We start from the raw sequence: 25,169 nt of genomic DNA on the forward strand, positions 1-25,169 counted from the left end.
CCCATAGAAAGCAATGCAAAACGGATTAATCCATTCCGGACTTTTAAAAACAACCCCTAAAACAGCAATTGAACGTGAATTTTGCTCTCTAACGAGACCATAAAATGAAAGCGGTAAACAATGTAAAGGTAAAGGGACCCCTGACCATTAGGTCCAGTCGTGGCCGACTCTGGGGTTGCGGCACTCATCTCGCTTTACTGGCCGAGGGAGCCGGTGTACAGCTTCCGGGTCATGTGGCCAGCATGACTAAGCCGCTTCTGGCCAACCAGAGCAGCGCACGGAAACGCTGTTTACCTTCCCGCCGGAGCGGTACCTATTTATCTACTTGCACTTGACGTGCTTTCGAACTGCTAGGTTGGCAGGAGCAGGGACCGAGCAACGGGAGCTCACCCCGTCGGGGGGATTCGAACCGCCGACCTTCTGATCGGCAAGTCCTAGGCTCTGTGGTTTAACCCACAGCGCCACCCGCTGTACAATGTACTGCACTATAAAATAAACAAGACAGCTTTGTAGATGATAAAAATTAAAATCAAACTTTTTTCTTTGCTGCACAGAAGCACAGCTTCTGATTGGTGAAGGCGCCCCGGAAACAATAGCCGACAGTTGCATCGGACGTTCGGCTTCCGAAAAATGTCCACTTACTTCCGGGTTTTTGGCGTTTGAGAACCAAGGTACCACTGTACTCAAACACCTTGGAAGTGAGTGTTCTGGTTTTCGAACGTTTTTCGGAAGCCGAACATCCGATGCGGCTGTCGGGTATTGTTTCCGGGGTGCCTGCGCCAATCAGAAGCTGCGCCTTGGTTTTTGAACATTTCAGAAGTCGGAGGGAGGGAGATGCGCCCAGTGGCGGCCGAGAAACAGAGGGAGAGAGTCACTGACCTGTAATCTTCCTTGGTAGCCACGAGGCTGGAGACATTCCTTAGGATCCCTCCTCCGCTTTCAATGATGGCCAGTGAGTTGCTTTGGCATTTATAGGTGAGGGTGCTGACCAGGAAGCCAAGGGCCCCATCCACCAGACAGATGGCAGCTTTGTTCTCCGTACTGTGAGCCGAGAGATTCCACAGGGCGCTCAGGATGCTTTTTAGGGTTGATTCCTAGCACAGAACAGCAGAGAGACAGAGGAAATGAGGCTTTGTTCGCCCCTGGCATTCTTATTACAGTGGTACCTCGGGTTACATACGCTTTAGGTTACAGCAGTGGCGTAGCGTGGGTTGTCAGCACCCGGGGCAAGGCAAGTAATTTGCGCCCCCCCCCCCCCGCTGCACTGTCCCTCCCCCAGATAGTCCCTCGCTCTCTCTCCGCACCGCACCGCACGCCTGGCACCCTCCCCTCCACAGTGGGCGGCGACCCGGCAGCTCGGATCGGATTCGCACAGCCAGCACTGCAGTGAGAGAGAGTGAGTGAGTCAGGTAGGGGCAGAGAGCTACGAGTGCAACCGCGCCCCCCCCCAGATGTTGCGCCCGGTGCGGCCGGCCCCCCCTGCACCCCCCACGCTACACCACTGGGTTACAGACTCCGCTAACCCAGAAACAGTGCTTCAGGTTAAGAACTTTGCTTCAGGATGAGAACAGAAATCGTGCTCTGGCGGCGTAGCAGCAGCAGCAGGAGGCCCCATTAGCTAAAGTGGTGCTTCAGGTTAAGAACAGTTTCAGGTTAAGTACGGACCTCCGGAACGAATTAAGTACTTAACCCGAGGTACCACTGTATTAGTATTATTTTGTGACTTTTAATTCTTTTTTTATTTTACACATTTTTATTGTTTTTAACATATCATTTCCAACAATCATTTAACATAAATTCTTATACAATATTTTGGACAACAACCGCTGAAGATTTTCCATTCTTTATTACTTATTCTGCATTTCTTAATTTCTCTATTACAGTCATACCTCTTGTTACGTTCGGTTCAGGTTACAGTAGTACCTCGGGTTAAGTACTTAATTCGTTCCAGAGATCCGTTCTTAACCTGAAACTGTTCTTAACCTGAAGCACCACTTTAGCTAATGGGGCCTCCCGCTGCCGGAGCATGATTTCTGTTCTCATCCTGAAGCAAAGTTCTTAACCTGAAGCACTATTTCTGGGTGAGTGGAGTCTGTAACCTGAAGCGTATGTAACCCGAAGTACCACTGTACGTTCTTTCAGGATACGTCCCGTGGCGACCCGGAAGTGACGGAACGGGTTACTTCCGGGTTTCACCGCATGCGCAGACAGACGCTCAAAATGACGTCACACGCATGCGCAGAAGCGGTGAATCGTGACCAGCGCAGACCTGGGTTGCGTTCTGCTCATGTTGCGAATAGGGCTCCAGAACGGATCCCGTTCGCAAACAGAGGTACCACTGTACTTCTAATTATCATTAACTAATCATTCTCTTCCTAATCTTCCTTGCAATATTTCACATAATCCTCCTTACAGAACGTCTTGCAGTCCTACTAGCGTAATCTGTTTATTACAATTGCTTTTTAGATAGTTCAAATGTTTACTCCAGTCTTCTAAGAATCTCTGGTCCCGCAGGTTTCGAATCCTTGTTACATGTTTGTCCCAGGCGTTTGGAGCACTATGGTAAACATAAAGGTAAAGGGACCCCTGACCATTAGGTCCAGTCGTGGCCGACTCTGGGGTTGCGGTGCTCATCTCGCTTTACTGGCCGAGGGAGCCGGCGTACAGCTTCCGGGTCATGTGGCCAGCAGGACTAAGCCTCTTCTGGCGAACCAGAGCAGCGCACGGAAATGCCGTTTACCTTCCCGCCAGAGCGGTACCTATTTATCTACTTGTACTTTGACATGCTTTTGAACTGCTAGGTTGGCAGGAGCAGGGACCGAGCAACGGGAGCTCACCCCGTCATTGCGGGGATTCGAACCGCCAACCTTCTGATCGGCAAGCCCTAGGCTCTGTGGTTTAACCCACAGCGCCACCCACGGAGCACTATGAGTCCACTTTAAATCAACCGTGGGCTTCTCTCTCAGAGGATCACGGGAGCTGTGAACCGCCCTGAGACCTTCGGAGGAAGGGCAGTACAGTAGTAACCTCAGAAATTGGACGGAATTCTGGAATTCCATTCTACTTCCAAAATGTTCGGAAACCAAGGCACGGCTTCCGCTTGGCTGCAGGTTGCCCGAGAGAGAGGATGGCCATTGCCGCATTTGCCCCAACGAGATTCTGCCATCGACAGACAATGTACTGCCAAGACCACATAACACCAGTCCTGAAAGACCTCCATTGGCTCCCAGGACGTTTCCAAGCACAATTCAAAGCGTTGGTGCTGACCTTGAAAGCCCTAAATGGCCCAGTATACCTGAAAGAGCGTCTCCACCCACATCGTTCTGCCCGGACACTGATGTCCAGCTCCGAAGGCCTTCTGGCGGTTCCCTCATTGCGAGAAGTGAGGTTACAGGGAACCAGGCAGAGGGCCTTCTTGGTGGTGGCGCCCTCCCTTCAGATGTCAAGGAAATAAACAACTATCTGACTTTTGGGAGACATCTGAAGGCAGCCTTGTTTAGGGAAGCTTTTAATGTGTGATCTTTTACTGTGTTTTTAATATCCGGTTGGAAGCCGCCCTGGGGGAACCCAGCCAGATGGGCGGGGTATAAATAATAAATTATTATTATTATTATTAGCCGCTTCCCGGCTCACCTTGTTGGCCCGCAGGGCGCACTGCATCAGCCCCGTGACACTGCCGACCTCCCTCAACACCTTCTTGCTGTTCATGTCGGCCCGCCAGGAGAGGTTGCGGAGGATGCTAGAGACCACCTGAGAGGAGGAAGAAGAGGAGGATCAGGAAGGGAGCGGAGGGAAGCCGATTACTGATCTTGGAAGGGCACAGAGTTCAAATGACGGTAGCCAGCGGCTTTAGAAGGCTGCAGTGTGTGTGCGTGTGACTTGGCTAAACTCAGAGGGATTTGCCGATCCCGGACTAAACTATGGAACTCCCTGCCAATAGACACCAGGCTTCCCTGTGCTCTTTTCGGCGCCTGCTAAAAACATCTCCGTTCGGAGAAGCCTATCCAGGTGTATAGAATGTGTTTTAATCTGCTTTTTAGGTCACCGGTTTTTTTATTTTAAAAAACGGTTTTCAGTGGTGGTTTTCAGCTGGGGGGGGTTGCTGACAATTTCACCGCTTTATTCTTTGTGTCGTCGTTTTGCCTTTGCATCTGGGCGACATAGAAATCTTGTGCGATAAATAAATAATATAAATCGGGGAAAATATATGCTAAGATGCCTACAAATGTCCACAAATGTCTGGTTCCGCCCAATATATATATATATATTTAAACAACCAATGTGGGAATGTGGAGAACTTAACAAGTGTGTGGAAGCCTTCTGCGGAGATGTGGAAGTCTTCTGCAGAACTGTGTGGAAGTATGTGGAAGTCTGCTGCCAAAGTGTGTGGAAGTCTTCTGCAGAAGTGTGTCGAAGTGTGGAAGTCTTTTGTGAAAGTGTGTGGAAGTCTTCTGTGAAAGTGTGGAAGTCTGCTGCTGAAATCTGTGGAAGTGTGGAAGTCTTTTGTGAAAGTGTGTGGAAGTCTTCTGCTAAAGTGTGTGAAAGTATGTGGATGTCTTTTGTGGAAATGTATGGAAGTCTGCTGCGGAAGTCTTCTACAGAAGTGTGGAAGTCTTCTGCTGAAGTCTGTGGAAGTGTGGAAGTCTTTTGTGGAAGTGTGTGGAAGTCTGTTGTGGAGGTCTGCACAGAACTGTGTGGAAGTCGGCTCGGGAAGCTTGCTGTGGGCAGACGCAGTTCACCCACCCTTGCCTTTGAGCTATCCTTACCTGGTGGAGCTCTTCACTTTCAGACGCCAACTGCGCCACAATAGCCTGCATACATCTCTGGCGGGAGCACAACGTCGCCTGGGTGGGGGTGGGGCAAAATGAGAAACAAGGGAGGAGAGGTGGGGAGAAGGGTCATCATCTGAGAAACTGCTGTGGTCTCCCATCAAAACCAGCTCGCCCCTTTTGCCTTCAAATGCTCCTCATTTCTGCATTTCGCCTCCAAAGCGCAATGCGCCCATAAACACTGGACTGGTGGCTCCCCAACATTTTTTGGGGGTGCTCTCCTTTGGTTCCACAAACTCATCCCCAGTGCTCCTCTACCCCACCATATAAGAAAGCATTGTTCAGTGGTTTGCTGGACCGACTGCAGAAAATCATAAATTCAAAACAGTGACGGTTCATCTAGTACACCGGCTGAGACCCTCCCTGCCCGCAGACTGTCTCGCCAGAGTGGTGCATGCTCTGGTTATCTCCCGCTTGGGCTACTGCCATGCGCTCTACGTGGGGCTGCCTTTCTGGTGACCCAGAAACTACAACTAATCCAGAATGCGGCAGCTAGAATGGGGAGTAGGAGCGGCCACCGAGACCATATAACACCGGTCCTGAAAGATCTACATTGGCTCCCAGAGTGTTGCATGCTCTGGTTATCTCCCGCTTGGACTACAGCCATGCGCTGTCCGTGGGGCTGCCTTTGAAGGTGACCTGGAAACTACAACTAATCCAGGATGTGATTACCCGATTGGTGACTGAGAGCAGCCACCAGGACCATATGAGACTCTCAGTCATTCTGGACTCACAGCTGTCCATGGAGGCGCAGATCCATTCAGTGTCCAGGGCAGCCATCTCCCAGCTCCATCTGGTACGCAGGATGAGACCCTCCCTGCCCGTAGACTGTCTGGCCAGAGTGGTGCAAGCTCTGGTTATCTCCCGCTTGGACTACAGCCATGCGCTCTACATGGGGCTGCCTTTGAAGGTGACCCGGAAACTGCAACTAATCCAGATTGCGGCAGCCGGACTGGGAATTGGGAGCAGCCACCGAGACCACATAACACCGGTCCTGAAAGATCTCCATTTCCGAGGACGTTTCCGAGCACAATTCAAAGTGTTGGTGCTGACCTTGAAAGCCCCAAACGGCCCAGTATACCTGAAGAAGCGTCTCCACCCCCATCATTCAGCCCGGACACTAAGGTCCAGCTCCGAGGGCCTTCTGGTGGTTCCCTCCCTGCGAGAAGTGAGATTACAGGGAACCGGGCAGAGGGCCTTCTCCGTGGTGGCGCCTGCCCTGTGGAATGCCCTCCCATCAGACGTCAAGGAGATAAACAACTATCTGACTTTTAGAAGACATCTGAAGGCAGCCCTGTTTAGGGAAGTTTTTAACGTTTGACGTTTTATCGTGTTTTTAATATTCTTTAGGGAGCTGCCCAGAGGGGCTGGGGAGGTCCAGGCAGATGGGCGGGGGGTATAAAGAATACATTATGATGATGGCAGCTTTTCAAAGTCCGATAGGGACCCACAGCTCTGGCGCTGCCCCTCGGAACCCCTATAGATGCTTTGCTCGCACTCAGCCTTTCCCCTGAACCAATTGCAGGTGCCTGGACTTTTCCCCACATGTTACCGTATTTTTTGCTCTATAAGACTCACTTTTCCCCTCCTAAAAAGTAAGGGGAAATGTGTGTGTGTCTTATGGAGCGAATGCAGGCTGCGCAGCTATCCCAGAAGCCAGAACAGCAAGAGGGATTGCTGCTTTCACTGCGCAGCGATCCCTCTTGCTGTTCTGGTTTCTGAGATTCAGAATATTTTTTTCTCTTGTTTTCCTCCTCCAAAAACTAGGTGCGTCTTGTGGTCTGGTGCGTCTTATAGAGCGAAAAATACATTGCTTTCTTTTAGTGCTTTCAAGCCTCAGAAATTTCCGCGCTTTGGGTTTCCATGGGCCGAGTGATGCCGAAATCTCTGCAAAGGGAGAACCCTCGGCTTTCTTATCTGCCCAAGTCCATTCCCACCCCCCACAGTACCTTGTTGACAACGTCCCCAAATGTGAGGTTCGTCAGAGCCATGCCGGTGTAACGCCGCAGGGCCAGATTGAGGGGGTCACTGGTCATTTGGTGCATTTCGTAGTCCACCTGCAACAGTTCGGCAACGGCCTGCAAACCGCCTAGGAAGAAGAAAAGGGAGGCTTCTGTGTTTGACCCCAGACGTATTTAAGAGCACCTCTTTCTCTCTCTTTTAATGTCATTTTTATTTGTTATCCATTTTGTAATTGTTATGCACTGAGTTGAATAGGATCCAAAATGCAGCAGTCTGATTGGTCCTAGAACAATAGAATTCAGAATGCAGCAGTCTGATTGGTCCTAGAACAATGCAGCAGTCTGATTGGTCCTAGAACAATAGGATTCAGAATGCAGCAGTCTGATTGGTCCTAGAACAATAGGATCCAAAATGCAGCAGTCTGATTGGTCCTAGAACAATGCAGCAGTCTGATTGGTCCTAGAACAATAGGATTCAGAATGCAGCAGTCTGATTGGTCCTAGAACAATAGGATTCAGAATGCAGCAGTCTGACTGGTCCTGGAACAATAGGATTCAGAATGCAGCAGTCTGATTGGTCCTAGAACAATAGGATTCAGAATGCAGCAGTCTGACTGGTCCTAGAACAATAGGATCCATAACGCAGCAGTCTGACTGGTCCTAGAACAATAGGATACAAAATGCAGCAGTCTGATTGGTCCTAGAACAATGCAGCAGTCTGATTGGTCCTGGAACAATAGGATTCAGAATGCAGCAGTCTGATTGGTCCTAGAACAATAGGATTCCGAATGCAGCAGTCTGACTGGTCCTAGAACAATGCAGCAGTATGATTGGTCTGCAGGAGCCACCCAATCCAGCTCCAGGTGGAAGTGAATCCACAACCTGATTTGCCTACAGGAGAATCCCGGAATTAGCCAATCACATGCAGCCCATTGTGTAAATAATGTATATAAAGTAGATATTGTGGGGGAACTTCCATTCTTCCTCACCACTATGAGCTGAATAAAGAGCATGAAATCCACTCTCGACTCCTAGTATATTTCAGTAATATACAGTCATACCTTGGGTTACAGATGCTTCAGGTTGCATTTTTTCGGGTTACAGACTGCCGAAACCTGGAAGTACTGGAACGGGTTACTTCCAGGTTTCGGTGGTCGCGTATGCGCAGAAGTGCTAAATTGCGCTTTGCACATGCGCAGAAGCACCAAATCGCAACCGGCGCCACTGCAGGTTGCGAACATGCAAGAATGTTACTCGGCCAAAAATGGAAACCAGAAGGAAGTCCCAGCAAAGGAAGAACGGATACAGAAACCTAGCTTAGGGCTACGCAGAAATTCGTGAAACTTACCAGAAGAATAAGAAATCAAGACAAACTTTTTTAAAAAATAAAAGAATGGAAATGTTCTGTTGAATATTTAGAGATAAATTGTAAGCAGATAAGAAGATTGGCAGGGTTATTGTAATGACCCGTAGTTTTATAAGGGTATGTATTTAGATGACTAAACGAGCAAATTAAGTTAATTTGGATATGCAGAAGATATTAAAAATGAATTTAAGGAACAGCGCGGGAAGAGGGGGAAGGAAATCAAGGTTGGAAATGGTAGAATGATTGTAAAATTAGCGAAAGGTCTAAACCTGAAAAGCATAAATAATTTTTTTTTTTTAAAAAAAGGAAGAAGAACAGAGCTGTGGAATTGTAGAGTGAAGGGAACCCCAAAGAGGATCTACCTCAACCGCCGGCAAGGCAGGAATCCGAGAAAAGCAGGGAGAGGGGACAGAGAGCGAGAGACAAGCAGGACGGGGTAGATATCGGCCACATTTTATTTATTTTATGCAGAAAGTAATTATGGCTAGATAGTCACAGACACAACCTCAGATCTGCAGATGACACAACCTTGATGGCAGAAAGTGAGGAGGAATTAAAGAATCTTTTAATGAGGGTGAAAGAGGAGAGCGCAAAATATTGTTTGAAGCTCAACATCAAATAAACGAAGATCATGGCCACTGGTCCCATCACCTCCTGGCAAATAGAAGGGGAGGAAATGGAGGCAGTGAGAGATTTGACTTTCTTGGGCTCCATGATCACTGCAGATGGTGACAGCAGCCACGAAATTAAAGGACGCCTGCTTCTTGGGAGAAAAGCAATGACAAACCTAGACAGCATCTTCAAAAGCAGAGACATCACCTTGCCAACAAAGGTCCGTATAGTTCAAGCTCTGGTTTTCCCAGTAGTGATGTATGGAAGTGAGAGCTGGACCATAAAGAAGGCTGAACGCCAAAGAATGGATGCTTTTGAGTTCTGGTGCTGGAGGAGACTCTTGAGAGTCCCATGGACTGCAAGGAGATCAAACCTCTCCATTCTGAAGGAAATCAGCCCTGAGTGCTCACTGAAAGGACAGAGCCTGAAGCTGAGGCTCCTCATGAGAAGAGAAGACTCCCTGGAAAAGACCCTGATGTTGGGAAAGATGGAGGGCACAAGGAGAAGGGGACGACGGAGGACGAGATGGTGGGACAGTGTTCTTGAAGCTACCAGCATGAGTTTGACCAAACTGGGGGAGGCAGTGGAAGACAGGAGGGCCTGGCGTGCTCTGGTCCAGGGGGTCACGAAGAGGCGGACACAACTAAACGACTAAACAACAACAAGCGTCACAGACAAGGGATTCTACGGCATCATATTTTGTGGGAGGGAAGGAGAATGATAGAAACTTAATTTCTACTTACCCAGCTCGTTCATAGCCCGGCGATAATCTTCGTCGAAGGAGAGTTTCATGATAGCGCATGTGGCTTGGCAGATTTGCGGCTCGATAGGGACGGGCCCTGCCAAGAAAAACGTATATGATAAAGCGCTGAGAAATGTGGAAAATATGAAAACAACGAGAAGAGGCAAAATGATAATACTGGACATATTCTTCAGAGGTCCAGACTATGGGGAGCCCGGAAAAATTAATAATTAACAATTCGGACTGTAATTTGGTCGTGTTTAAAAATTTTAGTTTATTGTTTTTAATTGTGGATATGTTGATTGGTTGTTTTTATTGGAAAATCAAGAAAAATGATTTTAAAGGAAAAGTATACACGAGATGTATTTATAGATAGTTGAGCTCAGAAGGGCAACTCTGCAAAAATTAACCTCTCTCAGCGGTGGACTCTGCCTTGAGACCCAGTCGAAGGGACCTAGGGATTGCTTATGGAGCAGAGTGAGGCCATGTCGTTCAGAACTGACTGGCAGAGGCCCTCCAGGGTTTGGGGCAGAAAATGCTCTCCTGAACCTTCTTGCACACCAAGCAGATGCTGTCCCCCTAAGCTAAAGGTAAAGGGTAAAGGGACCCCTGACCGTTAGGTCCAGTCGTGGCCGGCTCTGGGGTTGCGGCGCTCATCTCGCTTTACTGGCCGAGGGAGCCGGTGTACAGCTTCCGGGTCATGTGGCCAGCAGGACTAAGCCGCTTCTGGTGAACCAGAGCAGCGTATGGAAATGCCATTTACCTTCCCACCGGAGCGGTACCTATTTATCTAGTTGCACTTTGACGTGCTCTCGAACTGCTAGGTGGGCAGGAGCAGGGACCGAGCAATGGGAACTCACCCCGTCATTGCGGGGATTCGAATTGCCGATCTTCTGATCGGCAAGTCCTAGGCTCTGTGGTTTAACCCACAGCGCCACCCGCGTCCCTTGGCTGGACTTAGTAAAAATGACCTTTACCTAGAGAGCGAGAAGGTGGTTTTACCTGCTCCCCTCTCAGGGGTCTTTGCTCCCTCCTTGCCGTGAGCCTTCAGCCAATCCCAGCAGGTCTCCGAATAGGAACGGATCTGCTCTAAAACGTGTAGGACTCGCATCTCCTTCTTCGCCTGCCCTTCGTCGGGCTGCGAGAAGACGATGTTGTGCAGGGCAGCGTTGGCCCGCATGCGACAGTCCTTCCCAGCGGCTCCGGGGCTCTCGGGGGCTCCCGGTTCCCGGTCCGTGTCATGGAGAATCTGGACGAGGAGGGGCAGGCAGCCGGACTTCCGCATAGCCAGACAGCTTTCCTGGGAGCTGGACATCGCCAGCAGGGTTCGGGACATGTCCTCCTTGTCCCGGGTGGCCAGCATGGAGAGGAGCCAGAATACCACCTCCACCTGCAAAAAGGCGGAAAGGGAGAATCAGGTGCAGTTATTAAAGGTAGCCACCAGGGGGTGCTCATGTCAAAGCTTTAAAAGGGTAAAAGAGTATTGGGGAACGATGGAGAATGAATCGAAAAAAATGTTTAAAGACTATTTAGTTAAATTAATGGGAAAAGGTTGCAAATACCAGATAGGCTTAGGATTTCAATATGTAATGTGATGAATTAGTATGTTTAATGCTGAATTGGAAAGAAAGAAATCTGGTAAGTAGTTGAGTTAATTTTTTAAGAATTTAGGTTTTGGAAATCTGCTGAAATGTTATACACTGAAATTCAACCAGGGGGATACAAGGAAGTCACTTAACAATGATACAAAGTTTGGTTTAAATATGGCTGAGATTTATGTTTGTTTGTTTATATGTTTGCTTTAAATTTTTTTTGGAAAAAAAAATTTAAAAAAAGAAAAAAATGTTTAAAAGCAAATGGGATGGTTTTAAAAATCATTGGTGTAAATATGGTTCCCTAAGTAGTACAGTGATACCTTGGTTCTCAAATGCCTTGGTTCCCAAACACCAAAAAGCCAGAAGTAAGTGTTTCAGTTTTTGAACATTTCAGAAGTCAAACGGACTTCTGGAACGGATTAAGTTCGAGAACCAAGGGACCTCTGTATTTGGTGTTTTTGGTTTTGCTATTTATTTTGCGTTTTTGAGGCTTTTTCGGTTTGTTTATTTTTGTGTGGAAGCCAGTTGAGCTGATTGATTGATTGATTGATTGATTGATGGTGTGACTGTGGATAAAAGCCCCCCATCCAAACAATCATCAGAGCAAGTAACAAAAAATAACAATTTTAATTTTCATCATCTACAATACTGTCTTATTTATTTTATAGTAAAGTCCATTGGTTATTGCTTTCATTTTATGGATCAACGGTCTCGTTAGAGAGTAAAATTCATGTTCAATTGCTGTTTTGTTTTTAAAAGTCTGGAACGGATTAATCCATTTTGCATGACTTTCTATGGGAAAGCGCGCCTCGGTTTTGGAACGGACTTCCGGGATGGATTAAGTTTGAGAACCAAGGTACCACTGTACTTGGATGTGCGCAGATTAAATTTTCACAAAATGGGAAAGGAAAAAATTGGAGGAAATATATAAAGAAAAGGATGTAAGTATGTTAGAACACAGTACATAAATAAGGAAACAAAAAGAAGCGATGAAGCTGTAATAGTCTGCAGTGTTTGGGTTCCAAATTGTTTGAGCATAGCTGTCAACTGTCCCTTATTTGGCGGGAAAGCCCCTTATCCCAGTGCCATGTCCCGCTGCTGCCCCTTATTGATGATGTCCCTTAAATTTCCCAGGTTTCAAAGGAAGCAGCTCCTCTCCCTCCCTCCCTGCCGGCCAGGGAGGAGGGAGGCTCCAACTGTGTTGCTTGGCTGCGTTGCTCACCCAATAAGGTGTCTAGAACGACTGGGGGGTGGAGCTTGCATGCCTTGTGCCAATCAAATCGCCGCCTTGCCTGGGGACTCGCCTTTGCTCAGCGCTTCCCAGCGGAGAGGTGACGGTGGTTTTCCTTGCTGCATCCCCTTTGCCGGGTTGCTGCGCTGTGGGGACCACCGCTTGAGGCTTCGTTTGGCTGCTGGCTGGGCTTTCTGCCTTTGGCTCGGAGGGGCTTAAACATACCTGTGCTGGGAAAATCCCTTATTTTGGCTGCTGATCCCTTATTTTCGAGGCTGCTGGCCCCTTCTTTTCAAATCTGTAAGTTGACAGCTATGCGTTTGAGAACCAAGGCACCACTGTAAAACCAATTTACCTTGTTGCCCTGCTGACTCCCATCGTCAGGGTGGGTAGGAATCTCAAGGCTACCATCCTCTTCCAGGCCGGAGAGTTTCCCGCAGAGCTGGGGGGAAAGAAACATATTTAAAATAATTGTTTTGTTTTCTTAAAGCAAATCTGCCAGGGTTCACCATGCTGGCAGAGAAATCCCCAGAGGGACTGGGACTCCAGGAGACCAGGGTTCGAATTCTGACTTCAGCAACCTGGGTGGTTTTTGGACCAGCCTCGCGTACCTCACAGGATTGTCGTGAGGAGCTAAAACAAGACAGAGAGTTTTCTGGAAAACTTAATGTTAGATTGTGTTAAGATAAACTATGGAACAAAAGAAATTGAGAAAGAGGGAAAGGATTTGCTGAATTAGCTAATTTGAACTAGAATACAAAAAAGGGAGGTGTGAGGAAGTCGAGGAAACAAGTAAATGAAAGATAAGATATGGAAACTGGATGTGTTTTTAAATGTTTTGGGTTTTTTTTCTTGTTTTGATGTATTGTTTTTTCTTCTTGTCTTTTTTTCTTTTTTCCTTCTTATTTTTGTTGTTAAATTTTTTACCGTTTTCTTTTATACTTGTATACTTTTTTTTCTGTAACTATAAAACTTTTAATAAATATCTTTTAAAAAAAACAAAACAAAACAAGACAGAGAGAAGGAGAGCCACATACGCCACCTTCAGCTGCCCGGAAGATGGGACATAAATTTTAAAAAGAATATCAATAATAATAAATGCAATTGATTGATCCATCAGTTATGTTGCAATTTTAGGTTGTGGACGGCTGTGGGATCTATGGATGAAGGGCTGTATACAATTATTATTATTATTATTATTATTATTATTATTATTATTATTATTATTATTATTATTTTACATTTGTATACAGGTAAATGGGACGCGGGTGGCGCTGTGGGTTAAACCACAGAGCCTAGGGCTTGCCGATCAGAAGGTCGGTGGTTCGAATCCCCGCAATGACGGGGTGAGCTCCCGTGGCTTGGTCCCTGCTCCTGCCCACCTAGCAGTTTGAAAGCACGTCAAAGTGCAAGTAGATAAATAGGTAGTGCTCCGGCAGGAAGGATAAACGGCGTTTCCGTGCACTGCTCTGGTTCGCCAGAAGCGGCTTAGTCCTGCTGGTCACATGACCCGGAAGCTGTACGCCGGCTCCCTCGGCCAGTAAAGCGAGATGAGCGCTGCAACCCCAGAGTCGGTCACAACTGGACCTATTGGTCAGGGGTCCCTTTACCTTTATACAGGTTAATAATAATAAATCGGGGGGAAATAAATACAGTGAATGGATGAAAGACCACCATCAAGGGTAGCAACGGAACCGACAATTCACTGTGCTAGAGAAGAAACTAAAAATTTTGAATCTCTTTAGTCTCTTCTCCTGCTAGATTCACAAAATGTTTAGGGGTATGCTAAGGAAAAAAGCACTGACTATATCAATAAAAAAGGGAACATTTTCACTAGCAACCCTGACACTGAGGTCCAGCTCCGAGGGCCTCCTGGCGGTTCCCTCCCTGCGAGAAGAGAGGTTGCAGGGAACCAGGCAGAGGGCCTTCTTGGTGGTGGTGCCCGCCCTGTGGAACGCCCTCCCTGCAGATGTCAAGGAAATAAACATCTCTCTGACTTGTAGAAGACATCTGAAGGCAGCCCTGTTTAGGGAAGTTTTAAATGTTTGAAGTTTTATTCTGTTTTTAATGTTCTGTTGGGAGCTGCCCAGAGTGGCTGGGGAAACCCAGCCAGATGGGCGGGGTGTAAATAAAAATTATTATTATATTCTGTTCTTAATCTGAAGCACCACTTTAGCTAATGGGCCTCCCGCTACTGCCGGAGCACGATTTCTGTTCTCATCCTGAAGCAAAGTTCTTAACCTGAAGCACAATTTCTGGGTTAGTGGAGTCTGTAACCTAAAGCGTATGTAACCCGAGGTACCACTGTATTAGGGGATGACCTCTTCACAACCCATTTTTAAGCTGAGAACAATAAGGACTAGAATCTTGCTTGCGCCTGGAGAGAAGGGTCACGGCCCCTCCATCTCCTTAATCCTTAATTTATTTCATTTTACTCTTTGCCAAAAGGAAAGCGCACACCAATAAATAAATTTTGGCGTGAGGTTAGGATACAGAAAGCCACACAGACCTGGCTTCCGTCCCGGCAAATTTTGGTGGCACCAGGTTGTCGGGAGAAGGCAGCTATCGCCAGCCAAACCTTTCTCCCATTTACACACAGAAGTTGGCAGCTGTGCCAAATCTGGTTGCGGCCATCAGGCCAGCTTGCCCCCCCCCCCCCCGCTTTGCTGACCTACTTCTCGTCGCCACGGCAACTGCCTCCCTGTTCCACAGGGACGCTTGAACAAAAAAAATGAGCTTTCTTTTCTTCCTCATTGGGGAAAGAGAACGGGGAAAGGAGAACAAGTGGTTTGGTCCCTGGAATGAGGCACAAATCCATCCTTATTCTGTCTGAGGCTCAGGACCAAATCACAGCCCTGGCATTTGCCCGTCGAAGGATGCTCACAAGGACAGGAAAAATAGGGTTGCAAAAATGAAAAAACCTTCTCCTTTTAAACACCCCTCCAGTGCCAGATTTACTGTAAGCTAAACAAGCTAGAGAGCTGGACCACAAAGAAGGCTGATTGCCGAAGAATGGATGCTTTTGAATTCTGGTGCTGGAGGAGACTCTTGAGAGTCCCATGGACTGCAAGAAGATCCAACCTCTCCATTCGGAAGGAAATCAGCCCTGAGTGCTCACTGGAAGGACAGATCCTGAAGCTGAGGTTCCAAGACTTTGGCCACCTCATGAGAAGAGAAGACTCCCTGGAAAAGACCCTGATGCTGGGAAAGTTGGAGGGCGCAAGGAGAAGGGGACGACGGAGGACCAGATGGTGGGACAGTGTTCTCGAAGCTACCAGCATGAGTTTGACCAAACTGCGGGAGGCAGTGGAAGACAGGAGTGCCTGGCGTGCTCTGGCCCGGGGGTCACAAAGAGGCGGACGCGACTAAACGACTAAACAACAACAACAAAACAAGCTATAGCTTAGGGCCCCAAAAAAATTTAAAGGAAAAAACAACCTGGATGTACATTTCTGTTAGTGGGCCAGCTGTCCCCCATTTTTCAGACAGCTTTCTCACTAAGTTCATAAATTGGCATTTGTCCCTGTCAAAACTCATTTGGTTTGCTTTGGCTCAGTTCTCCAATAAAGACAAAAACACAAATAAAATAAAACCTACATCCAGCAACAGCGTTTTGTGTTGTGTAGGTTCCTAGGATGCTTGCCTGCTCCCTAAAACATCACCGGTTTGCTCCTTTCTGTATATAGGCTTTTATTTTATTTGTTTTTTATCTTATATTTTGGAAATGTATACCCCCCTTCAGTTTTTTTGGGGGGGAACCAAAAGAGTGGGACCCTAAGCTATAGCTTGTTTAGCTTATATGTAAATACGTACCGTATTTTTTGCTCTATAAGACTCACTTTTCCCCTCCTAAAAATTAAGGGGAAATGTGTGTGCGTCTTATGGAGCGAATGCAGGCTGCGCAGCTATCCCAGAAGCCAGAACAGCAAGAGGGATTGCTGCTTTCGCTGCGCAGCGATCCCTCTTGCTGTTCTGAATATTTTTTTTCTTGTTTTCCTCCTCCAAAAACTAGGTGCGTCTTGTGGTCTGGTGCATCTTATAGAGCGAAAAATATGGTAAATACGGCACTGTCTAATCTAGTCTCTGCAGGAAAAGGCTCATTTTTTTTATCTGTCTGTCCTACAGATACGAGGATTCGAATTCGCAGGCAGCAGGTGGTCTCCTGCCATTCTCTGTGTGACAAGCTGGGGCTGTCACAGCGTTCGTTCCAGCGAGCGGACATCTCCGCCTGGCTGCCATGACGGCTTAGCATCACGGGTACCAAATCTCCGCCTGGGGGGTCGGGACGACAAGGGGGAGGAAGAGGGAAAGGGTTGTGTTGAGACCCACACATCCTTCTGCGACGGACCAGTTTAGGGGCGGGTCTGATCCTGATCATGAACTGGGAAGGTGCAGGGGTCATGGGTGTAGCCAGGTGTTTTTTTTTGGCGGGGGGGCCAAGACACCCAGCTGCCACCCTCCTGTCGATACGATGTTGTTGTTGTTGTTTAGTCGTTCCGTAAACAGGGCTGCCTTCAGATGTCTTCTAAATGTCAGGTAGTTGTTTATTTCCTTGACATCTGATGGGAGGGTGTTCCACAGGGCGGTCGCCACCACCGAGAAGGCCCTCTGCCTGCTTCCCTGTAACCTCACTTCTCGCAATGAGGGAACCATCAGGAGGCCCTTGGAGATGGACCCAGGTGTCCGGGCTGGACGATGGGGGTGGAGACGCTCCTTCAGGGATACTGGGCCATTTAGGGCTTTCAAGGTCAGCACCAACACTTTGAATTGTGCTCGGAAACGTCCTGGGAGCCAATGTAGGCATTTCAAGACCGGTGTTATGTGGTCTTGGCGGCCAGTCCCAGTCCCCAGTCTGGCAGCCGCATTCTGGATTAGTTCTAGTTTCCGGGTCGTGACTCGGATGAAGGAATTGAGGGGATCTTTGTCCAATTTGAGGGTGGCACCAATTTGCGGGTGGCACTAATGTCGCAGAAGACAGAGTCAGGACTCGAGATGTCCTTAATGGGTTGGAGAATTGGGCCAAAATGAACCAACCGAATTTTGACAGGGACAAATGTCAGGCAGAAAGAACCTTTTGAATTCTGGTGCTGGAGGAGACTCTTGAGAGTCCCATGGACTGCAAGAAGATCAAATGCATCCATTCTTACGGAAATTAGCCCTGAGTGCTCACTGGAAGGACAGATCCTGAAGCTGAGGCTCCAATACATTGGCCGCCTCATGAGAGGAGAAGACTCCCTGGAAAAGACCCTGATGTTGGGAAAGACGGAGGGCGCAAGGAGAAGGGGACGACGGAGGACGAGATGGTGGGACAGTGTTCTCGAAGCGACCAGCATGAGTTTGACCAAACTGTGGGAGGCAGTGGGAGACAGGAGGGCCTGGCGTGCTCTGGTCCAGGGGGTCACGAAGAGTCGGACACGACTAAACGACTAAACAACAACAGAAAGAACCAGCTGCATGAAAAATGGAGGACATCTGGCTTACTAGCAGATCATGTGAAAAGGATATTGGGGTCAACACTGATCTACACACACACCCTTCTCCAAGCCCCCCCCTCACCTGTGGCTCTGATTGCTGGACTTTTTCTTGAGCTTCAATCACCTCTTTGTCAATCTCCTCCAGCCGAGACGCCCGGATCTGAATGGTGTTTTTCAAAAATAAAAAACCTTGTATTATTTACCAGCAAGTTCGCTTCAAACCACATCTGCCCACTCGGCCGTTTCGATCACAGGGTGGGTGGCAATATTAAAACACAATGTTAAAAACTGTTCAGAACAACATTGGTTGACGATAATAAAAGAAAATAAGATAACATCACAATAATTTTATATATCATTTTTATACTATTTAATATTAATATTATAATAATATTAATAATATGTAAAGGCTCTTGCCCACTGGTCCCATCACCTCCTGGCAAATAGAAGCTGTACGCCGGCTCCCTCGGCCAATAAAGCGAGATGAGTGCCGCAACCCCAGAGTCGGCCACGACTGGACCTAATGGTCAGGGGTCCCTTTACCTTAAATGATCTCTAGCGTCAGAACAGCTTGGCCACAATAAGGACATTTTGCCCACAGCATGACTATTTTCCACCTTCTCATTTCAACTCTCCAGCACCCTCTCTACATCACCTAGCAATTCCAAAATATAGACGTGCTTTGACTCTCATGAGATTGAATGTTTTGCCCTCGGCTGGACTTGAGGGACGATTCCAACAGATCCCACACAAAAAACGTCCCTGCGGAGACGGCCGTCCCGAATCGATGGCACATGCCCTTCTGGCTTGCCCTTTTGATAAAGACTTGAGGAATGAGATTATCACCCCTCTTTTATCGTCCATTCCGGGTCGCCCAGCCACTGGCCCAGTGTCCTTTCCCTTGGCAGACCAAGATGAGCAGGTGATGGCAAAGGTGGCAAGGTTTTTCGCTGGGGCAATCAGAATCAGATCCACTATTGATTCAAAACCCTAAAATGCATTTTATATAATTGACTTTTTATTTCTATTCTTTGAATATCGTATTGTTGTTTTATTGCTATGGCCGATGGCTGAAGCAAATAAATAAATATTCATTCATTCATTCCAGCTCTATACTTCTACGATTTTTATGATCCTCACCTGGGCTCTTTGTACCATTTCGTCTGTCGTCCCAAAACGCTCCTCCATGAGGGTGCGGATGTGTTGGGCTTCGAATTCGAGCTGTTGGCGGATCAGGTCCATCTGCATCGAAAACTGGACAGTGCCACGGGAAGAGGCCGGGTTAAAAATACAAACTCCTGTGTGTTTGAGTTGGCAAACCCTCCCCTGGAAAGACTGATTTATGGTGCTACTGGTCTGGGGAAATTAATGAGCAGACGCTCATCGGAACAGACTAAAATGGCGCCTGCCGCTCGAACAGAACTGTTGGATCATCATGTGGTGATTTAAGGAGAGCCTTACAAAGTTCACACAGAAACATAACAATGTTTGGTTTGACTCGCCTGCGGAACAACCCAGAGGCTATTAAGAAGAAAAACGATAACAACAAGAAGACTGGAAGATGGGATTTGTGAACATCAAAAGCAGCAGAAATATGAGATGATTGGACCCTCACTGAGCTCGGAACATGGGAACCCCCAACAAAAAATTTAAAATTCGGCAAAATATTCGGACTACATAATATGTATTGGTATAATTTGGAATGATTAATGTGATATGTCTGGATTGTTAAATGGAAAACTTAATAAAAATTATTACTAAAAAACAAAAAAACGCAAATTCCATCTGTCCACTGTCCCTCTCCCTGAGCAGTCCCATAATTTTTAGGGAGGTGGATCCCAGATATTTGCATTTGCTTGCAAAACACCCCCAATTGGAGAATATTCCAATTTCCCACCCCTGTCAGGTTTCGCCGACGCTGCTCATTTGGAGTTGCCGCCAATGGAGTTTTACTCAGAGTAGACCCCACTTAAATGGTTAGGCCTCAGTGAATCGTGCCGTCGATTTCGATGGATCTGTTCTGAGTAGGACTTGCACTGTACGCAACCTTTCCTTTGCCAATTCTTTTTTTTTTAAATGGCTGAAACGGTTAAAAAAACCCCCTCTGAATTTGGCTGAGAGAATCTTCTAGATCATTGCTCCCCCCCAAAAAAAGATTCCTGGACACCATCGTTTCTTGAGGGTGCTGGGAATTGTAGCTCAGCGGGTGGGGGAACTACAGTTCCCAGATTCGTTTTAAAAAACAACCTTAAAAGATTGCATCAAGCAGTGTTAAAGCAATAAAGCGTTAGGCGATGGACTTTTGTCTTAACATAATCAAAGACTCGGGGTTTTGTGGGATTGCTTCAAGCCCTCTCAAAATAAACAGATTGATTGATTGATTGATTGATTGATTGATTCAATTCACCCAGCCCTAAAATAGCCCGGGAGATGTCAAGAAATGTTACCATATTTTTCTGTGTATAGGATGCCCTGAAGTAGAAGATGACCCCTATTTTTCGAGCCCCAAATTAAGAAATAATGAATTGCAACGTCCCATGTATAAGACGACCCCCGATTTTAAACTTTAAAAAAATAAATAAATGGGGGGGAAATATAGTCTTATACGTGGAAAAATACAGTACCGTATTTTTTGCTCTATAAGACTCACTTTTTCCCTCCTAAAAAGTAAGGGGAAATGTGTGTGCGTCTTATGGAGCGAGTGCAGGCTGCGCAGCTATCCCAGAAGCCAGAGCAGCAAGAGGGATTGCTGCTTTCACTGCGCAGCGGTCCCTCTTGCTGTTCTGGCTTCTGAGATTCAGAATATTTTCTTTCTTGTTTTCCTCCTCCAAAAACTAGGTGCGTCTTGTGGTCTGGTACGTCTTATAGAGCGAAAAATACAGTAATTAGACACAAACCGGCATATTTAGGATACAAAGAGAGAGTATTACAAGCCTGTTTAGGCAAAAGCTTTGTGTTTCTGCAATGTTTTTCGTTTACAGCTTCTCTTTCCGCAGAATCTTTCTACCCGCAAGCAGACACACCAGGGACTAGGAACTTGAGAAGAGCTTTGCACACCCGCACACCCCTGGTATGCCAAGAGGGGGGGGGCATGGGTTTCCAAAACTCACCGTCTCCACGTGTGGGAGCTCATCCAGCCTTTTGGAGAGGCTTTGGAGTTGAGTATAGTACCACAATTTCTCCTTCTCCTCTTTTTCAATCTCACTCAGGAGAAAACATCTGCGAGAGAGGAAAGGGGGGGGGTGAGTAAAGCTTAGTGGGAGGGCATCAGTCAGAAAAGGAAGGGTCCTCACCCCCCAAGAAAGAACCATAGGAACTTTCTTGGGGGGTGAGGTCCCACCCCAGAGGACAGGATCACACTTCAAAACGTCCTTGACAGATTAGAGAACTGGGCCAAAACAAACAAGATGAATTTTAACAGGGAGAAATGTAAAGTATTGCACTTGGGCAAAAAAAACGAGAGGCACAAATACAAGATGGGTGACACCTGGCTTGAGAGCAGTACATGTGAAAAGGATCTAGGAGTCTTGGTTGACCACAAACTTGACATGAGCCAACAGTGTGACGCGGCAGCTAAAAAAGCCAATGCAATTCTGGGCTGCATCAATAGGAGTATAGCATCTAGATCAAGGGAAGTAATAGTGCCACTGTATTCTGCTCTGGTCAGACCTCACCTGGAGTACTGTGTCCAGTTCTGGGCACCACAGTTCAAGAAGGACACTGACAAACTAGAACGTGTCCAGAGGAGGGCAAGCAAAATGGTCAAAGGCCTGGAAACGATGCCTTATGAGGAACGGCTAAGGGAGCTGGGCACAGCGCCACCGGCGTCCCTAAAACCACAAAATACATAATAAAAAAATATAAACAACCCTCCCCCCCCCCCCGCTCAATGGCAAGGCTATGATCTCAAAAGGGGAGGCTGGCTCAGACTGCATTTGTGGATGGAAAAAAAAGAGAAATTAACTGAGATGGGGGAGGTTTGGCTTGCCACCTCCAATGGTGACCTCATCGCCCCCCTCACCTCTCTCTGTCAAGCTCCTCCAGTAGTCGGATCGTGGCCCGGCTGAGGTCCAACATGCTGTCCTTTCTCTGTAGGGAGCCGGGGTGAGCAGGGCTGCCTTCGGGGCTGTGATCCTGGCTTATGGGTTCGGGGAGAAGAGCCGGCGGATGAAATTTGAGGTTGTACAAGCTGCTGATGTCCATCTGCAGGGCTGGAGCAGAAGGTAAAAGGTAAAGGACTCCTAGGGGGGAGGTGGGTGGCGCTGTGGGTTAAACCACAGAGCCTAGGGCTTGCTGATCCAGAAGGTCGACGGTTCAAATCCCCGCAATGACAGGGTGAGCTCCCGTTCCTCAGTCCCTGCTCCTGCCCACCTAGCAGTTCGAAAGCATCTCAAAGTGCAAGTAGATAAATAGGCACTGCTCCGGCGGGAAGGTAAACGGTGTTTCCGTGCGCTGCTCTGGTTCGCCAGAAGCGGCTTAGTCCTGCTGGCCACATGACCCGGAAGCTGTACACCGGCTCCCTCGGCCAATAAAGCGAGATGAGTGCCGCAACCCCAGAGTCGGCCACGACTGGACCTATTGGTCAGGGGTCCTTTCAAAGGACTCCTGGATAATTAAGTCCAATCAAAGGCGACTATGGGGTTGCGGCGCTCATCTCGCTTTCGGGCCGAGGGAGCCGGCGTTTGTCCGCAGACAGCTTTCCGGGTCATTTGGCCAGCAGGACTAAGCCGCTTCTGGCAAACAAGAGCAGTGTACGGAAACGCCGTTTACCTTCCCGCTGGAGCGGTACCTACTTATCTACTTGCACCGGTGTGCTTTCAAACTGCTAGGTTGGCAGGAGCAGGGACCGAGCAACGGGAGCTCACCCCGTCATTGCGGGGATTCAAACCGCCAACGTTCTGATCGGCAAGTCCTAGGCTCTGTGGTTTAACCCACAGCGCCACCCGCATCCCAAGGCATAAATAAATTATTATTGTTGTTGTTAAATGGAGAGGTGACCTGTGGAGGGAACCCACCGCCTGGGCTAATCGTTGTTTTGGGACCCTGCTTGGGAGCGACACCCACCCCAAAATGAACAAAGATCTCTTGGATTGTGATTCCCACCCACCTTTCAGTTGGTCCAGGACTTCCATCTGACCTGTTGAAACCATCATCTTGGCCTCCTGTTCCAGTTTTCCCTGGAGGTGCTTCAAGACTTCCTGGAATGGACAAAAAATGGGAGAGACAGAAAATGGATTGGATGCCTCATTGCAAAGAGGTGGAGCGAATGTTCTTTCATATTTGGTGGACAGGGTAAAAGAGTATTGGGAAATAATTCACAATGAATTGAAAAAAATGTTTCCCAAAAGAAAGCAGAGTCCATTTGGTTGGGGATGATTCAGGCAGAAATTCCCAGGTGTCCATCTTTCTCAGCATAGCTGTCAACTTACAGATTTGAAAACAAGGGACCAGCAGCCAAAATAAGGGACCTGCAGCCTCACCTGTTCCAGGCACTCCAGTCTTCCTTTCCTCCTGCAGTCTGGTCAAACTCATGCTGGTAGCTTCGAGAACACTGTCCAACCAACTTTGTAACCAGAGGGTCAACTGAATAGAATCTGAATCACATGCACCACAAGGCCTATGCAGCCTCAACTTAAGATGGCTCCCCGGTCTGGCTTTGCACTGCAAAGTTTGCAGCAGCACGTGCAACAAAATGGCATCCAGCATTCAAAAACCTCCTCGGCTTGCATTAACTAGCCACACACAAGGCATGCAAGCTCCACCTCCCAGTCGTTCTTAGACTTCTTACTGGGTGAGCAACACAGTTGGAGCCTCCCTCCTCCCTGGCCGGAAGGGAGGAAGGAAGGAAGGGAGAGGAGCTGCTTCCTTTGAAATTTAAGGGACATCATTTAAGGGACATCCATCAATAAGGGACAGCAGCAGGACATGGCGCTGGAATAAGGGACTGTCCCTTCAAATAAGGGACACTTGACAGCTATGTTTCTCAGCGAGATCTGTTCCTTTCCTTAAAATAAAGCAAGATTGTAGTCCTCATTGACCTGAATTTAATAGAAACAAGAATCTGTCCATCTTTCTCAGCAAGATCTGCTCCTTTCCTTAAAATAAAGCAAGATTCTGGTCCTCATTGATCTGAGTTAAATAGGAACAGGATCTGAATTGAACAGGAATCTGTCCATCTACCTCAGGATTGAACCTGGATTGGACCTTTCGCATGCCAGGCAGATGTCTTACCCGCGAGCTCCTCTCCTCTCCTTTAAATAAAGCATGATTCTAGCCCTCATTGATCTGAGGCTGAGGGCTGTTGCTAATACACTTAACCACAGCCTCCCTTTCTCACCTTCATATCTGAAGTCTCATTTTCCAGCTTTGACAGGTGGTTGGAATTGTCCTCTAGCTCCCTCCGAAGGTGGGTGTTCTCTGTCTTCAAGGCCTCCACCTGCCGGACCAGCTGGTCGTAGGATGCGATGGATGTCGACATCTTCAGCTCCTCCGTCAACTGCAGAGGGGCAGAAAGGGACAGGTGAGGGGGCTTTGCTATCGTGCGCCAGGAATAATAATAATAATAATTTATTGTTTATACCTCGTCCATCTGGCTGAGTTTCCCCAGCCACTCTGGGCGGCTCCCAATCAAGTGTTAAAAACAATACAGCATCAAATATCTAAAACATCCCTAAACAGGGCTGCCTTCAGATGTCTTTTAAAGATAGGATAGCTGCTTATTTCCTTCACATCTGGCAGGAGGGCGTTCCACAGGGCGGGCGCCACCACCGAGAAGGCCCTCTGCCTGGTTCCCTGTAACCTCACTTCTTGCAATGAGGGAACCGGCAGAAGGTCCTCGGTGCTGGACCCCAGTGTCCGGGCTGGACGATCCGGGTGGAGACGCTCCTTCAGATATACTGGGACGAGGCTGTTTAGGGCTTTCAAGGTCAGCACCAACACTTTGAATTGTGCTCGGAAATGTACTGGGAGCCAATGCAGATCTCTCAGGACCCGTGTTATGTGGTCCCGGCGGCCATTCCCAGTCCCCAGTCTGGGAGCTGCCGCATTCTGGATTAGTTGTAGTTTCCGGGTCACCTTCAAAGGCAGCCCCACAGAGAGCGCATTGCAGTAGTCCAAGCAGGAGATAACTAGAGCATGCACCACTCTGGCCAGACAGTCTGTGGGCAGGGAGGGTCTCATCCTGCGTACCAGATGGAGCTGCCCTGGACACAGAATTGACCTGCGCCTCCATGGACAGCTGTGAGTCCAAAATGATTCCCAGGCTGCGCACCTGGTCCTTCAGGGGCACAGTTACCCCTGAAAACACAAGCACGGACATTCAGCGTGTCCAGGTTGTTTGCCGGTCATAGACAGAAACCT

General features: G+C 47.9%; 2 protein-coding genes across 4 annotated transcripts in view; one reads left to right on the forward strand and one right to left on the reverse strand.

The window, feature by feature from the left end:
- GAMT (guanidinoacetate N-methyltransferase) overlaps window positions 1-25,169 on the forward strand; it is a 230,584-nt gene that overhangs the window by 98,668 nt on the left and 106,747 nt on the right. The gene's annotated exons all lie outside the window — the stretch shown is intronic.
- The window catches only part of APC2 (APC regulator of WNT signaling pathway 2), a 52,519-nt gene that overhangs the window by 5,735 nt on the left and 21,615 nt on the right, over window positions 1-25,169 (reverse strand). For both annotated transcript variants that reach the window (XM_083421316.1, XM_083421317.1), the window contains exons 2-14: window positions 24,148-24,306; window positions 22,918-23,008; window positions 21,832-22,021; window positions 20,921-21,029; window positions 18,951-19,064; window positions 17,893-17,970; window positions 12,692-12,778; window positions 10,513-10,900; window positions 9,512-9,607; window positions 6,779-6,918; window positions 4,767-4,844; window positions 3,634-3,750; window positions 880-1,094 (exon numbers count right to left, since the gene is read on the reverse strand). In XM_083421316.1, the coding sequence (XP_083277442.1) occupies window positions 880-1,094; window positions 3,634-3,750; window positions 4,767-4,844; window positions 6,779-6,918; window positions 9,512-9,607; window positions 10,513-10,900; window positions 12,692-12,778; window positions 17,893-17,970; window positions 18,951-19,064; window positions 20,921-21,029; window positions 21,832-22,021; window positions 22,918-23,008; window positions 24,148-24,306 (1,862 nt within the window). The remainder of the gene's footprint in view (window positions 1-879; window positions 1,095-3,633; window positions 3,751-4,766; window positions 4,845-6,778; window positions 6,919-9,511; window positions 9,608-10,512; window positions 10,901-12,691; window positions 12,779-17,892; window positions 17,971-18,950; window positions 19,065-20,920; window positions 21,030-21,831; window positions 22,022-22,917; window positions 23,009-24,147; window positions 24,307-25,169) is intronic.

The sequence above is a fragment of the Podarcis tiliguerta genome (assembly GCF_965153285.1).
Source record: "Podarcis tiliguerta genome assembly, chromosome: 18".
Taxonomy (NCBI): domain Eukaryota; kingdom Metazoa; phylum Chordata; class Lepidosauria; order Squamata; family Lacertidae; genus Podarcis; species Podarcis tiliguerta.